Below are 17,738 nucleotides of genomic sequence, written 5' to 3' on the forward strand. Positions count from 1 at the left end.
GCTATCCAAGCGGATATTTCACCGACTGGTTTGCCAACTGAGTTTGTACGAGCGACGATTCGTCGGTTAATCAGACATCAAGCATCATCAACGTAATTTTCCTCTCTCTTATGTTTCAATATTCTGCCAACATGGAATATCAGATCAATGATGTGTGGTGCAGGAAAAGTGACCAAGCCGTTAGTTCATTCATAAATAAGTTCTGCTTCATTCAAAACGAACGAGCATGAATCGTTCTTCCCTTGAGCTGGACGAGCGGTCCCAAATCGCGATCAATCGTAGATGAGCGGAAACAATAGGTAAAAGTCATCGTAACGAACGTCTTATTTGAGATTTCTGAGTGAGCTCAATAAGCGTGGATCACTTCCATCCAGAAAGAACTTTCAATGGACTAAACTTTGAATAAAAGCAAATCGAGGAAGTTACATCCCACGCTTCTGTATTTTTTCCTTTGTTTCCCGTGTTCTACTAGCTGGGCAATCCGATTTCGGAGGTACGATTGTTTTTTCATAAAATATTCAAATTTAATTTCTTCTCACTTCTGCTTCTTGCTGCTGTTGCAGTCGATTATTTTGTCTTTTGACCCACGTTGAGCTGCCGTTTTCTTCTCCTGTTGGTATCAAAAAGGGTCGTCGATTTGGAATGTGGTGTTTTTTAGTTTATTTTAAAAAGGACGTGCTCTGGTCTTCGGCTTCCATTCCTCCGATTACTTCCTCGCCCGCTTCTGGAGAAGCCAATCTTGGAGGGATAAACCCCAACCCGGGTCGAGAAGGAGATTACAAATGCGATTTATACACATTATTGCCGGCTTCACACAATCGGTGTGAACTATCTGGATTGGTGCGGTCCGGATTTGAGTAATCCGGCTGGATTGGCGACGTGACGAAGAATGCAAGAGGTCGGTCGTGAGCGTAAAACAATAGCCATCAGCCACGTCCAGGAATTTTCGGTTCAATTCTGTGGAATGAAATCGAGTGGAATAATTTCCAAAGCTTTTCTTTTCGGGTCCGGTCCCAACCGGATTTTTGACTCGATCGAAATATCGGAAGTGCTGTGTGCTCGGAGAGTTTTCCAGACAATTTGTCGAACGTATAAGCAGTAACGAGAATGATTAATTATAATAGAAATCGAACAAAGTGAATATTTGCATTTTTTGGGTTTCTAACTAACAATTCCTTGTTTGAAGCTGTCAGAGTGGCATAGTAAAACTAAAGTTGACTTCGTTTGTCTTAAAGTTCTGAGTAATTCAAAACAACTATCACTAAATCACTTATTCACTGAATCAAACCATTAGTAATTGCTTTGTATTTCGACGCGTAAACAAAGTTATCATATATTCCGGCCTTACCTATGTTCATTCCGCTTATACAATTTCTAGAACCTTACGGTTTTTTTCTCTCTCTAAAAGGTGTCAACACACAAGAAGAAGAAAACTTGCCAAGCCACTGGGTGGTATATTTTAATATGGAAATAAAAGTTTCGAAATCATTATTACACCTTTTTATCATATCCCTCTCTCTTCCTATCGGTAGAGCTCCAAATTGGTTTATAGACCCTCCCGCCTCGGCTGTGTGTGGGGTGCCCTTTTTTTGTTGTTTATTTTTCGGCACCCGTTTTGTTGACATTCTATAAAATTCTTTAATGATTTCTTTTCCGTTGACTTCTCTCGTTTGTTTTTTTCACTCGAGTGTCTCGTGCGGTGTCGCGCGATTGCCTCAAAGAGATCGTTTCGACACTTTCAGTCTGCGCTGGTTTCCTCGGCGCGGTTTTTCTGTTTGGGGTCCCAGGTGGAGGATGGATACACAGACTGCCCAGCCAAAAATCTACAACGAACCTGAACCATCACCACCAACTGTTGCGGAGATTATACATCCGGAAATACTTCTCGGACCGTTTGACCAAAATAAGTCTGCGCGGAGTGCCGCAGAAGTTGAGCTGAGGCCCAATAAAACAAAGTTGGCTGAATTTAAATGAAGCGTGTTACTCTGTGGCCAAGACCGTGGGGTCTCTGAGCCAAACCTTCTGGACACGAGTCGTAAGTAAACTCGAAATTAGATAAAATGGAACTGTCAATTAATTTTATTCTCAGCAAATAAATTTTGTTTCGATTTTGCTCCACACTCGTTAGAGCTGAAGTTTTTCTTTCAAGACCGTTGTTTTTTTTTGTCCCTGATGTAGACGGTAGGTAAGAGTATTCAATACTGAACCTTTGATGACCTTTTATATTGCGACAAGGCAGACCCTAAAATAATCCAACGGCCAGGCAACACGTTTTGGTGGTCCAAGAATAATTAAGAGAATGTGTTTTGGATTTCTTATTTTTCTCTTCCGGCTTACAGTGTGCGCAAGCTTATGGATCGAGAAGGCTGAAACTCGCATCTCTGATTAAGAACTTGGAAGTACGGTGTGAATCTCTTACAGGCGAAAGAGTTAAAAGATTGAGCGCGGGTTGAGGGCGGCCAATCGCCTGTCTGAAGCAAGCGAATCACAGGCTGCCGAGATTAGATCGCAGCAATCTGTGCAAATTGTTTGTTCTTTCCAGGGTCCCACCAACGCGAACGAACGGGCTCTTGAGTTTGTGAATGAGGTGTCTGGTAGGAGTCTCGTAAATTGTGCAATAAAAATTAAACGATAATAAAATGTCAATGATCGGTGTTATCAATGCCGTGCAATGGGATAAGATAATTGCGTCGTGAATTGATCATCAGATTTGTAACAGTGGAGCTTCTTCGCAAGACTGAATCCTTGAACCTGTGGCATAACATATCGTAATCTTATAAGACGGTACCTGAAGAATCTAACGGTAATCTGGCTACGCTACACAACACAAGACTTATCGAATCCTTCGATACAATGACAAACATGGAGACAACTTTGCGAATTTTCCGTGTCCCTTTCATTTACCGAGCCCTAAATTGCCAACGTTCAGGTAAGCTGCGCGCTGGAATCACCTTTCCGATTCTGATGAGATTAAGCATGTGTATGATTATGCTCCGCACTCCGGTTATGCACATTGCGTCGAGGAGCGTTTCGGACAAAAGAATTTTCGCCACGCAAAATATGCGCAAAAAGGGTGAATTTAATTAGCCCAAAGTACTCATTATGGGGACCTTTTGTTCAAGCTACTGGTCTTGTTTTCCGATTCAGACGAAAGATCAGGCACGGTTGTTGTCAAAGAAAGGCCTGAGTAAACTTGTCATCCCTGTGTGTAAGTTTTTTCGGGCCCATAATTACGAAGAGCTATTATTTATGATTATGACTGCTTGTTATGGAAAATCGTATTTGCTTTTCACCTTCACACAACTTACAAATTCAAAAGCTTTGTGTCAGTTTCTTTACAACATACTTTTCATAATCCATCAAGCCGTTTCAAATTCAAAAAAATAAGTATAAACCTTATTTTAATAGTTAAGTTGAGCGTATTTGTCTAATAAATTGTTCGGCTCATTTATTCCGTTTTCTCTCTACTTATCAGCCGAATTTCAACACTTTCAATTCCAACCTAGGCAAAGAGGTCGGAAAAAAATTTCTATTCAACACACTCTAATGTTGTCATTATGGTTACATAAATTCCGTTATTGTTATTATAACTTCGTTTATGAACTTTTTCTCCCATTTTACGACCGAAACCGCGCTTGACGATGTTTTCCCGCTTAAGCCCACTCCGCCAACCGAGGCATTGCTCTTTAATTTTATGCTTCCGCCCGTTGGAACTCACCCTTCTTAAGACCACCTCTCTTCCCGGGTTCAGTCCAGTGGCAAGGTGCCATCATTGTTGTTGGTTGTTGATTTCGCTGTTGTAGAGCACCCGATATAAATCCACTATTTTTCACATTCCGCGTGGTGTTGCTCGCCATGTTCGCTTGAATGTTCTTGTCTGTATGGACCGTGTCTATCTCCCTTGCTCTCTAGGCTAGTCGGCGGAGTCGGAGCTGAAATCAAAGTGCCAGAGGCCAATCTAGGGCGGAAAAGTTTCGTCGAGATGCACTTCTGCCGGAGAGTGGAAAAAGGGCAGCTCTCGACCACTCAACACTTGCTGTATATGTGTGTTATTTCATGAAATATGCAATTCAATGAATGTAGAGTGGGATTATAATGGTAATATTAAAAGGATTTAACACGGCATATACAATTTTGTTTTATTATCTGATTTATGCATAAAGTTTATTCCGCTTATTTCAACAGCCGCTGGAACGTAAACTGTTCCGATTAAGCGGTTTATTATTGCAGTATGAGTTCAGGGATCAGTAATGATTTAAAAAATACTCACTTTAAGCGAATGTTTGTGTAGTTAGTATAAATTATTTAATGAACTTTCGTGTTTTCCTAACAACCTAGAATATTTCGACCCTACCCTGATTCTTAAACACTTATCACATGATACTCAAGATTTGAGTTAGAGGATTTGTTTGGAAAATTCGAAACAATTGGTTGGATGTAAAATTTCAAATAACTGTATCTAAATTCTTTGTTTTTTTCAACTTGTTATAAAACCCTCTTTCATTACAACTCAAGTCAAGTTTCTATCTAAATTTACGCGCTGTTTTTTTTAATTCAGATACTGATCATAGCAACCACCGTATCTCAAAGAGTTCATGGCACCCTACGATTGAAGATTACAATGGGCTCTCAAGTGGCTGAGCCGATCAATTTATGCGACCACAGGTCTGTGCCAAAGGTAACAAACAGCTGCCAACAATTCATTCGATCGGCTGTGGACATGACCAGAAGCATAAATAATATCAGGAATGCAATTAGCTGATAAGGATAACCTGCTCCAGTTGGTCGTTGGTGTTGTTGTTGTTGTTGTTGCCGATACACACATTGTCGCATTTCCTTTCCTTCTCGCTTATGCAGCTCGCTCATATAAATGTGTGTACATGAAAAAAAAACTACGCCGTCAGCAGCAGGAGCAGTAACACCAGCACCAACAGCAAATGTCCATTCGGATATAACAAGAGTCACCGGTGTTTTTTCTGCCTCATTACAATTTTCATTCGTGTAGCGGCAGCGCCTTAACAGTTGTACGTTTTCGCGTCTCCTCGTGTGCTTTGAAAGGGCAATTTGTTCGAAACAAATGGTCACTAAATGTGGTTCAATTGGCTGCCGTGGGACGGCCTAGTTATGACCAGACGTGACGTTAACCTGCCATCACCCGACAACCGGGCAGGATCTGGGTCATATAATGGACGGACACTGATATCGCTATTTGTTTTGTTTCTGCCGCTGAGATGAGCTTTTGAGATATGAGGGCTAAACAATAGATTAAAGAATGACATCGACCTGGGTTCATCAACATCAACGGAACCAAGGCAGAAACAAGGGAAAACGGATAAAACTCCAGTCACTTAAAAGTCCTCTAATGGGATCCCGTGTGTGTGTGTTTTTTTTTGCATTTTGATCGCGTTTCGTAATGCTTCAGTACCCAAACGTACCTGGGCTGCCATTAACACCTGCACACAGTCGCCTCGCGTTCTTTTCTTCCAGGAGACTGACTGGAGCAAAACAAATGTTGTAAGTCGAAAATAGTTAAATGCCAACATGGCATTCCGGCAGAAATAACTGGGAAACGCGTCTGTGTATTTCTCAGGAGCTTAAATTTATTCATTATTGCCTAGTTTCATGTTTTACTTCGAATTAATAACTCAATTCTAGCCGTTGAAAACTTGTACTGAATGCTCAAGCTGTTTCCATGAGTTATTTTTATTTCTTAATATTTCAACGTATCTCAAACAATCTTTGTTTTTAATTTGTTGAATTGTGAAATAATTTATCATTGAGGTTTTTTCATTATGGGAAGGGCAATTTATGTTTAAAATACTTTAAAGATTCTTAAACTATCGTCAAACTCGTTAAACTTACATACTATACCCCGAACCAAAAATAGTACAAAATTTTGTACGAAAATAAAAACGCATTTCAAAAAGAAAGTAGGTAGTACAAGAATGTTGCCCAAACGTTTTCTAAAACTCTATTTCGATCAAACTTTGCTTAGGAATTGAACAAAAGAAACTTTCAATTAGTGTTTCGTTCCAACCGGTTGGTGGGATTTGTAACATTCATTGATGGCTATCCTTTCAGTCACTTTCAATTTGAACGCTTAGAATTGGTAGATGTCGCAACTGTCAACTGTCTTGTATTCAGTGTTGGTAGTTTCTTTTGTTGAGTCTGATCAACACTACATGGGGAATGTTCTGTTTTGTCACTGAACATGTACAGTAACTATTGGATGATATAAAATTATTAAATATAATTTCTTTCATCTAGTTTGTGTCAGATTCCGAATAGTCTCCAGTGAGAAAATATTCTTCCTTAAAGGTGGTTCGAATCTTCCACAAGCAACATCTGCGAGGCATGGCCATACGTTGTTGTCACTCGAGGCAACTACCTAATACCACAGAGAACAGAGTTCGAGCTGGAGCTCAACACGTGTGTGTGAATACCAACCTAAGTTTCAAACCAAATGCGTAAGTGGACTAACATACATAAGATGTCGCTACCGGTACACCTATTTTAGTTTTCATTTTTTCGACACGCTTAGAAATTAATACTCATGGCTTATCTCAAAGGAGGCCAGTGCAATGTATGACAGTAACACAAATTTTGGTGTAATAAATTTTAAAACATCATGATTTAAAAAAAATGCAAATCATATTTCAATCACAATTTAACGCTGTCATATGCCCCATATTGTTAAACAATTTTGCGCTGAATTGAAAGTTGAATTCCAAGTGTTATAGTATGTGTTGGGATTTTACTATCAGTTAACAGTTTTCTAGAACAGAAAATGTGAACATAAATGTTATAATTGTAAACTATGGCTCGATATTCTGGTTGATGTTACCTAAGATCAATAGATGAGGACTTGTAACTCAGGGTTAGTAATCAGTAGAAATGATTAAAGTTATTTATAAACATGAGCTACAAGATAACATCAACCGGAATACCGACCCATAATTAACAATTATAACATTTATGTTCACATTCTCTGTTCTAGAAAACTATTTACTGACAGACATACTTTAAAACTTGGAATTCAACTTTCAATTCAGCACCAATATTGATTGAACTATATGGGAAATATGGCAGCGATTAAGGTATGATTGAAATATGGTTTTTCCTTTTTTTTCAAATCAAGATGTTCTTAAAATTTATTACACAAAAAGTTGCGTTACTCTCATACATTGCAATGGCCTCATTTGAGATAAGCTATGAGTGTGAATTTCTAAGCGTGTCGAAAAAAAGGAAAAATATTTGTACTGGTAGCGACATCTTATGGATGTTAGTCCACTTACGAATTTGGTTTGAAACTTAGGTGGGTATTCTCACACACGATTTCAACAAATTTTTGTTCGGGGCCCGATGTCTGTTCTCTGTGCTAATACCAACAACAGGGCAAACGAAAAAAAACTCACTCCATCAGGTCCGCCGCCTTCCACCAGAAGCGAAGACAGTGCTGGCCAGGCCGAAGCGAACCGTTTTCATCACTTCAGCTCGAGAATGGTAATTTATATCTCTCACGTTTTGCTACTCCCGGAGATAAATGGATTGCTTTTTTGCTACCGTCCGGTCCCGGTCGAGCGAAGAAGTAAATGCATCGCTAATAATCATAATAATGTGTGATAAATAATAAAAAAGGAGGAATAAAAAATGTCAGTTTCCATATTGCGAAATCTCCTGGTGTTCTGCTGCGTTATCTGAAATAGGGAAGTTTCCGTTTCTGGTTTTGTGCGGAAAACCTTGAAAGTCCCAAAGGTGACGAGCCTTACGCCCAGGTGAGATCTTCTTTTAAGTATCATTTTATTACATATCGGTTTTATGGCATGTTACAGAACGCATTTATCGCGGCATTTCTTGCTGCCCGGTGAGCTTTAATTGAAACATAAAAATGCAGTTGCCGTTAACGTTTGTCATTTGTTAACAGCACAGCTAATTGAATGCCGATTAGAAATTTGTAAATAGAATTATCTACATTCATTTCTACCAATCGTTGTCACTGGTTGGCGAATTACTTAAATTATGAAAACAGGTGTTGAGCTGTTCGTAGCTATAATTTCCATACCACTAATGACACATATAGGCTACTTTGTTGAACGTGCTTCCGAACAATAGTAAAGTAAATTTAGCCTACTATGCCGTTGGTGATGATTATTCCGGTTTGGTTCGGCACCTTCGAGCACAACTTTGTGTCGTGGTGCTTAGGGGAACTGGCTTTTCTGGCAGCTGAAATCTACTTTGTTCTGGCGCTGAGCGTGCAACACGCTTCTACTGTTTAGCCCAAAGCTATCGAATGATGATAATGTTAAAATTTACTTAAATTTAAATTTGAAAAACGAACAAGTGTTTTCGTACTACTCAATCGACCATTTTTGTTTTTTGCCCTTTTCGGCTTGTCACGAAAACCACAAGCCGTGGTAATTTTATGCGTCAAACACATTTTGTTTAATAAAATGTTATAATTAAGCGCTCTTTGCGTATCTTTATATGCACATAAAATTTCAGCTTTGATAGCTTCACGAAATTCCTGCTTTCCACTTCAGTTCTAATTTTTTTTCGAAATGCCTTCACGCGGTGCTAGGTAGTGGAATGAGTGAAGTTTCGCAGATAAGACGATTTGATTGCCGGAACGATTTGTTGCATATCACTCAGTATAACAAAACATTGAATTATACTCGACTCAACAATAAGACATCGTTTTCCACAGATGCTATTCAAGCTTTCATGCGAAATATGATGCATTGTAACGCGCTGCGCGTGAACGTGAGCAAATTCCATTGCTTGAAGACAGCTGATGTCTGCCAGTCGTTGTTACGAGAGCTTTTTTTTCAATTGGTTGGCAAAGAAAGCCGGATAAGTCGCGTCTCAAGTGCTGCTGACAGTAACCCTAACAGCTCTCATTTAAATTATACACTGCCATTTAGAGCTCATTGATACTATGCGTAACTCTGTTACTTTGTGTTTGAAACTATGAGAAGATGAATAAACAATAACAAAAAGTATTTGCTAATAATGAAAAAGAAAACAACAAATGATACTCTGTAGCTTGAAAGGGAAAGACACTCGAATGAAGTCTACCATCAAGTAAATCCAAGGAAGCGCGAAGCGGTCAGTTCGAAAAAAAAGTACCTCGAGTTAGATAGGGTCAGTTGAACGACAAGACGATGACGACGACGACGGTGAGCAATGCCTTCGGAACGATCGGCTCGGTCAAGGTACCTGTATCGAACCACGAAAAACAATAAAAAATAAAAGTGTTAATTGTTTTGTTTTGTTCGACTTAATTCGTAAACACAATGGTACAACCAAATGCTATCAAGATGAGAATTTTTCATTTGTGGTTTCAATTTCAATTAATATTTTCTCGACCACCTCTCTTCTATTTCCAGAGCAACCCGTATGCGTTAAAAGAAAGTGGACCAACTAGTGATATGACCGCGTGGACTTCAGCCGGTCTGCAGCCTACGACCGGATATTACCCGTACGATCCGACGCTGGCAGCCTATGGGTAAGTTTCCTTTATAATGGTTACATCAGAAAAAAAAATCCGGATGCAGCTCTACCCCGAAACTGTGAAAAGTCACGCCGCGTTTCGGGTTTTCCGGAATCCGCCCCGGCACACGCATCTTCAATTCACTCAAAAACTCAGCCGAAAACCCCCAAACAGTAATTTCGGGTCGTCGCCGTCGTCGTACGAACTGCGAAGTAGTTACTTCCTTCCTATTCTTTATTGCCATTTTTCGGGTGCTCTTTTTTACTTCGGCTTTTGTGTTTTTATCGCTCTTTATTGTGATATTGGCCACAAAAACCAACCGAATTACATCCCGGCTGAATGTACGTACAAACCTAGTTCTGGACAGTGGATGGGGATAAGGGAAACCACTGGCCGTCACACTATAATTCATAATAGTGGAAGCAACGCGTGCGTTTGTGGGTGGAAATGTATAACACTCATTCTCGGACTTTTCCCCGACGGAAAATTTTAACAGCGTGGAAAAGTTTTTTTTTGCAACGGCCAAGCGAAAATAAATTGCTTTTTCGTGACCTCCAGTAATGCTACGTGCGTTGACGCCTTTCAGTGAACAACAGTAAGGGTAATGTTTTGCATTGATTCGATTGAAAAATAACCTGTAGAAGATAAAACGATGTAATATTACATTGACTTAGCCTTGTTTTGTATAAAACTGTTTTTAGTAAAATACTTGTTCGAAATAATCGAAACAAAATTATTTTTATTTCACCGAAAATAAACAAATTGAACGACAGAATCCAGTATGTCCATTGAAATGTTTTTTTTTACATAAGGCAGTAAATTTTGCATGCATTATCAGTCTTATATGCAAACATTTGCATAACTCAGTAAAAAAGAAGGAAGCTTTACAAATCCCTCATCGATTATAATACTAATTTTTACTATTATATAATGAAAGATCACTTGTGTTATACTTAACGCGAAGACCCGGTTCAGGACAGTTCAATTCAGGAAGACCTTAAAACAAATTCTGCTTAGAAGTTAAAGTGTAGTAACTTTCTAAATTACAGCTCAATTGTTTCAAATTCAGCATTCAACATATAAAAATATATGAACAAACTGAGAAATTTGAATAGTCATTTGAAATGCTTATACAACTATTTTCAATAACTAGGTATAGCATGAAGTCCAAAACGAATAGTTGCCAAAAATAGTTTTCTTGTACTGTTGGAAAAATAGTTTATGACAGTAGACCTAATTCAGCACGATGAGGTGTTAAAAGTAGCCAATCATCCGCTTATAAGCTTGTGAACCAACTTGGTAATTTAACAGCTCAATTATATCATTATCGGGACCGTTAATTTACTGCTATTTTAATGGCACCAGCGATAGTAAATTTTATGGTTACCGTATGGATAAAAGCAACACTTCAACAACTGTTTTGAAGCTGCTTTAGCGATTTCGTATCGCTGTGTCTACTAATTAAATTTTGATTAATATATCGAACAAACAAACGACAATTTCGTTCTTTGAATTCAAAGATCGTCAGTCGACAGGGAGGGTTTTTTTATTCTAATTTCATAAAAGAATGCATACAATAATAAAAAGTTTGAGAACTAAACGAAGTTGGTAGCTTAACATACCCCCGGATGACGGCAAAATGTAAATGATTTTTTTTCCTGTGACTTGCGCCAAGTAACCGAAAAAAAATTGTGTTATTGACAAATAAAAATCTGTTATTCTGTGATTTGACCTCAAAATTCTGTGACGGTTTTCTGTGATGCTGTTATCATGAATTTGATAGAAAGGTCGAATTGAATCGTTTTTTAATAATTTCATTGGAAAAAAAAATATTCATAACAAATGCAATAATATTTCGTTTATTAGATTTAAAATATGAGGTAGATAGTGATATCAAAATTCATAATTTCAAAAGTATGTGAAAAATGCAGAAATTCTGTGAATTCTGTGAACATTTTTAATATTCTGCGATCTGTGACACAGATTCTGTGACGAAAATTTGCTAAAAAAATATGTGAAATTTCAAATTATTCTGTGGTTTCGGCAACCTTGGTCTTGCGTTGCAACTAATTGCGTTTAATCAATTTTCAAACGCTAGAACTAATTGAAAAAATTACTTTTAACGAAGAAAAACCTTCTATTAGTGGCAAACAAACAGGAAAAAAAACCTGGAAATGTTGCTCTCTAATATGTGTTGTTAGCCTACTTGGTTCAGTAGAAATGTTTCTATATTGAAACTTTTTTGAAAAAAAGATTAAAAACTTTCCCGATTTTCTATTTGTTTTGCTTATACACCTAAAAAAACCGTAATGTCATCATTATTTAGTAATTTTTGGTAGTTGTTGAATGAGCGTTAAAAACATCATGAAGGTTTTTCGCACGAATAACTTTTTATATTTTTTTGTGAAAACGATTGATAATTTTACTTTGCTTTTCAAAATCTCAAAAAAACCCGATATCAAAGTGAAAATTTTATGTTAATAATTGTATAACTCAGGAAATTATTATGGCAGTGTTCTAGTCCCGACAACTTAATGCTAATAGTCCACCCAGGTTAGCAAAACAATTCCATGAAATCAGCATCGCAAACCAGGTACAGACTTATTCCAAAGTTTTCCCTTTAATACCAGAACACGGCTCGTTGGCTGGCTGGCTGGCTCTTAATTCTATTGATTATTCAAGCTTTTCCAAATAAAAACAACACAACATCCGCAAGAGCACGATGGGAAGATGAACGTACCAAGAACAAGAATTTCATCTAAAAGTTTCTTGCTCAACCAATTTATCCTACATGAAGCAAAAATCTTTTCCCCAGACTCCTCAAAGAAGACAAGAACCACCAAGCAATGGTTGTGTGTACAGTGAAGGCATAGACCGACAGAGCGCCAACCCTGCATGTCTGTGCCTGCTCCACAATAGTTGTCTTTCACGGGTGAGGGGGATTTTAAAACAGGAGACAAAATGAACGTGAAACTAAATTCATTTTCCGGCACGGAGCAAAAGTTTTCCTTCCGCTCAGGAAAAGTCACTCGGTGTCTTTCAGCAGATTCCTTAATAAATTCCATCTTCACTTTGCTTTTCAAAGTTCCAGGAAGTATTGCCGAGTGTGAGGGCAGCGAGCATCGCTCACGAGCCATAAAAATGAATGTGAAACAATAGATTTAATGGTGGTTCTACAGCTACTACTACAAGAAAAACTTTCTCTGTTGCCCTTGGTCGGTCTGTAGAGCAACTCGTAGAAAACTACGTCATGGCCCAAGACACGACAGAGTGAGCTTTTGACATTTTCTATAAATTTCAATTAAGCTCAACACATGTATCATCCTGATACAAACAGTAGCTTTCCGCCTGTCCTGCTCTCATACGTAAGTGTAGGTATAAAGGAAGGATATGCGCCCATGGAGCTCAAGTTCGCACGCGCGCACTTTAAATTCCAACATGGCTCATATCACACATCAGTTCTCATGTTTAACAACTCCGCCGGGGCCAGTAAAAAATCAGCATGCCATGCCATCGCAACGTAGAAAGAACGATCATCGCAGCATGTCGCGCTTCTGGTTGATTTTTATTTCTGACCAATCGGGACCAGACTCAGCTACTAGCAGTTTGCTGTACATCTACACATCCCCCCCCTTCTTGTCCCCCTGTACGCTCATTCCGACATTTTCATCCACACACAGCCCTTTCCTGGCCGATCATTTTAATTTTAGATAAAACTATGTCACGCTTCGTTTTTGTTTCTTGATGTTTTCTGCACTTTTCTCAACTCGCTAGCTGATGTGTTCTGGCAGGCAGGATGCAATCGACTGAAAATTTGGCACTATTTGTTAATGCCAACGACGACGTAGACGACAACGATGGTGCTAAAAATCACATGACTACTAGGATTGACAAGCGGTGGAGCTTGGTTCTTGTTCGGGGAAATGTTGTGACCGTACACGCATCCAATCCGAGTGGTCTAAATTTTTCACCTCTGTTGTTATGCGATTGTTAACAAGCTAAACTTTTTCTGGCAACTAGTGCTGCGCTGTGAGAAGTCAACGGTTTGTTGTTTAGCAAAGCTGATAATCGTGCCCACATGCAACAGAGCAATAGTGTGAAATTATTTGTAGGCGCGTAACAAGTAAAATCATGTTCAGAAGATTTTTTTTATTTTTGTTCACGGTAATAATTGAATTTATGGTTTGAATTCATTATCATCGCTGTTTACGCTGATAGTTTGAAGCAATTCAAATCTATCGATATCATTTTGAATTGCTCGCAACGATTTTCATCCCGCCAACACTCCTCAGTAAATTTATTTTTCGCCGGTAGTATTCTAGTTATTTTTCTACAGCTACCTTTGGCTGGTTGAATATTCAGATTTTCCTCATCGTAGCCTCACGCTCCATTCGGTTAGAATTACATGCACAACACTGTTCGATGTTGTATGAAAACAATGTTTACAGACAGACCAGAGCGCCTCAGGATCAGGAGCGTAGACCATCTCATAGAGAGAAACAAGAGCGAAAACGACAGGACAGGGATGAGTGGATGGGGGAAAGACGAGGTGTTCCCTGTCTCTGTCATATTGGCCTCTGGAGACACCAAACCGGATTTTCCAACGAGTGAGATGGTGTGTGGCAAAACATAAAACATGCCATAAAATAGTCATGCGCATTTATGTTCTGGGTGATTCTGGATTTGCGAGACAAGTGCAACATAACCGGGCGCTACAAAACGATACAAGCAAACTGTACGGGGCCAGATTCCAGAAGGCAGAACGCTCGGAGTTTGTTCTATACACAATGTTGGACGATGAAAGTGGGAAAACGGGGGCATACAAAAAGGATTAGTAGATTGTAGTACAAAACCGAACACCATATCGTAAGAAGTGATAAAACACGAAAAATTTAAATATTCTCTCTTCCAAATTTTCCTAGGGACATTCCGGTGCAGTCGATTCTTGCCAAGGGTATTTGGTCCGCTTCGCCGAGCTCGTGTGAGAGTGTGTTCAAATTTGCATGTATCTTTCGGTGCCATTTCCACCGTCTGTAGGTTGAAATTGTTATATACATACACATGCAAGCAGTGCACACGAAACATTTCCATCAGCAAAATTTTATCTCATGGCCTATGCTGTTCCGTTCGGTTGTCCCTTTTGGCTCATGGTTTGCTATGCCGTTGCTGCTGTCTCCATCAGTTGTGCCGTCGTCGTTTCGCATGGTATCACTTTAAATTTATTCAATTTTATACATGTGAAACAAAATGGCGGCGCCTAATCGATTAAATTTTATGATAATACTTGTTTGCGCCGAGTAAGATGATATACGAACGTGGCGTATGCACCGGCGAAGAATGCCAGCGAGAACGAAGACAACCGGACCAGACCTATTCCGGCGTCGTCATTGGACCTAGATTTTGGCTCCGGTGTCTCGATCGACGCGAGTGTCACGATTTATCGTTGGCGTGCTGAAACGATCACTTAATGTTGCGTACCAACTCTTCGTTACAGATCGCTGTTCTGAGGTTTCCAATCTATTCGTGCATAAATTAGTGCTTTTACCGGAGAAAACCTCAGCCACTTGTCACAGACGCAACGCACACTTTGATTGTCGTCGTGAGTGCGGTTGTGCAGGGAAAAAAAACTTATCAAATGATCGTAAAATTACAAGCTCATGCAATGCCACGGTTGATTTGCAAGTCCTTCTTTTGAGTTCACAGCTAAGCATTTACCTGGCAATGAGACGGAAAACTCGTTTCGATGGGGGGAAGAAAAACGCGTAATCGCGCCAGATTAATCTATGCGAATGGTGGAGACCTAGCCGATGCGGAGGGAAAAAACGAAGAGCTTTTTTTTACATAAATTTGTTTTACCTGACAAAGTTAAGCACAAATCAAAAATCAATTAATCTTTTTTAAGCTTCCTCTGGTGTCTCGTTTGCGGTCATTGCGAATACTCGGCGTAGACCCAAACAAGCAAGAGGAAAAACTCTCTGAATTGTGCAATAAATTTCAACGGGCGCCTGGCCTAGGCACTACGGAACACATTCCGAATAACTTTTGATGTTTCCTTTGATTGGACTTTTAAGGAGTTCTTTTTTATCGTTTGGTTTTTCTTTAATCTAATTATTCGTAACCTTTTTCGAGAAATCGCTTTGCAAAGATCGATAAGTCATTTTTATTGTTTCGATTTATTGAAATCCATAGATCCCAGTGACACCCCAAATATCAAGCGTGATTTATTGAATTGTTGGGGTTGAAAAATTCATAACCGAATAGTGGGTAACCGAAAGCATGCCACAATTTTTCCACCGATAAATGCTAACTACCACGCGTGATTTGTGACGGCAATTTGGGTGGCTGTTATGCTCGTCGTATCCCGCCTGCTTGTGTGATCTGCAGTGAATGATGGAAACGCATGGCCATGGCGCGCGGTGTCGTCGAAAGAAAAAGAATCACTTTCATCACGTCAGCTGGTTCATTTCCGCTGGAAAAGACGCCTAGTTATATGGTGGAAATTCATCATAGAACACAAAACGGAGGCACTCGGCCATCGCGTAGATTTATGGTTGGTTCCCTCCTTTATGACGAGACTGGGTGGCCTTGATGATGGAAACCTGCAAACTGTTGACAGTTTTATAAGTTTCAAAAGGCCCACCCATGCTCTCGGCAGCCGATTTTATGAAAGCGCTAACTAATTATGGTCACCGGAGTTCCTCACTGTGTCGTATGTATCTTTTATTTCCTAAAACGCTTCTCAGTGCAACGATTATTTTTGCCAATGGTCATGTCTATTGTTTGCCGTGTTGACTATTGCAGCCAGTGGCGAGACATATATCATTACAACAGTTGAATGCGTGGTTGCAACCCTTAAAAGTTACAGTGGTAGCGGCCACAATATTTTACTAATAAAATTTTCAGCAAAATACTGTTGGTGCCACGACTCATCTAAGCTAATTGTTCCGCACGTTTGGCGAAACAATTAAGCTCATCATCACATTTAGAATGTGCTTCGAGGAGACTAGGTATAGGAGATAGGCGACAATTCATTGCCATTGGCGCGTTTTGTTCATTGAGGAGTCAGGCCCAGAGAGATGATCGTCGTATAATTAAGCGCTAAAAGTGCATACAATTAGTTCTGTATGGTTCACCCGTTGCTATAACACTGCGGCTGGCTGTACTACGTCCATTGAGTAGACCCATCATATTTAATACATAATTTCACTGATTATGTTTCTTTGCTATCCATCCTACGGTGCCTTTCCGGTTGACGCATTTGGCGAAGACAGAGGCGTAGTTTTTCGGAATGTTTGTATGCTGTTAGAGAAGTCGGTAGCTTAATTTTTAAACATCGCTGTTGGAACGAAAAAAAGTTTGTTGGTCAAATAAAATCAAATAAGGGTCATAGGAAACTGTTGTAATTTAAAATATCATCCGTTAAACACCTAAAAACGTTTAATTCTGTTTAAGACGCATACACACTAATATTGCATTTATTGCGCTTCGAATTACAAGGAAGTAGGTCAATTTTAACGAATTTCGAATGGGAAAACTCCCGAATCACGTGGCGCTTCACAATTCCAGAATTACGGGATGAAACTTCACAGTGCAATGGCACAAAAACGTAGGAAAACCACCCAAATCAATTGCACAAGTCTTATGGTATGGATTTTTCAATGTTGAACATCCAATGAAGCCTTTAAAATATTTTTTTTTGTAAAATCAGAAAGAAATATGCATTTCGAAAAAAAAACAAGAGGAAAGTTGTCTAAATTTTGAGTTTCTCCTAGGGCCAAAATATTTTCGAGTTTATTTCCTTATCTTCTGCTAACCATTCAAGAGTGAGGGTATAGTTGAAATCACGTTTAATTTTAAATATTTGCTTGTCCTACTATTATCTAAAGATAACCAACCAAAGCATTGGGTCCATTGCGATGCTTTAATAAGCGATTTAGCACATTTAATGAATTTGTAAAAAATATAAAAAACTACTGAACTTTTTTTAGGTCATTTTTGAAATTCTTAATTTTACATATTTTACTAAACGTGAGAAAAATGTGCTAATCAGTTTATTTAACCATTACAATGAACTCAGGCAATAAAAACAAAAGAAAGAAGCAAATTCGACTCTTGAATGTGCGAATTTGTATTAAAAATAAAATTAAAATTATGAAAATTAAAAAACTTTGAAATTTTTTTCTCTAGTTTAAAAAATATCCTATCTCTCATAATTTCTCAATCAAATATTTGATATTTGAACTAAATA

General features: G+C 38.9%; 1 protein-coding gene across 2 annotated transcripts in view; it reads left to right on the plus strand.

Annotated features, from left to right (window-relative positions):
• LOC129750929 (homeobox protein araucan) overlaps nucleotides 1–17,738 on the plus strand; it is a 175,602-nt gene that overhangs the window by 133,011 nt on the left and 24,853 nt on the right. For both annotated transcript variants that reach the window (XM_055746137.1, XM_055746138.1), the window contains exon 3: nucleotides 9,387–9,505. In XM_055746137.1, the coding sequence (XP_055602112.1) occupies nucleotides 9,387–9,505 (119 nt within the window). The remainder of the gene's footprint in view (nucleotides 1–9,386; nucleotides 9,506–17,738) is intronic.

This window comes from Uranotaenia lowii, chromosome 3, assembly GCF_029784155.1.
Source record: "Uranotaenia lowii strain MFRU-FL chromosome 3, ASM2978415v1, whole genome shotgun sequence".
Lineage (NCBI taxonomy): Eukaryota > Metazoa > Arthropoda > Insecta > Diptera > Culicidae > Uranotaenia > Uranotaenia lowii.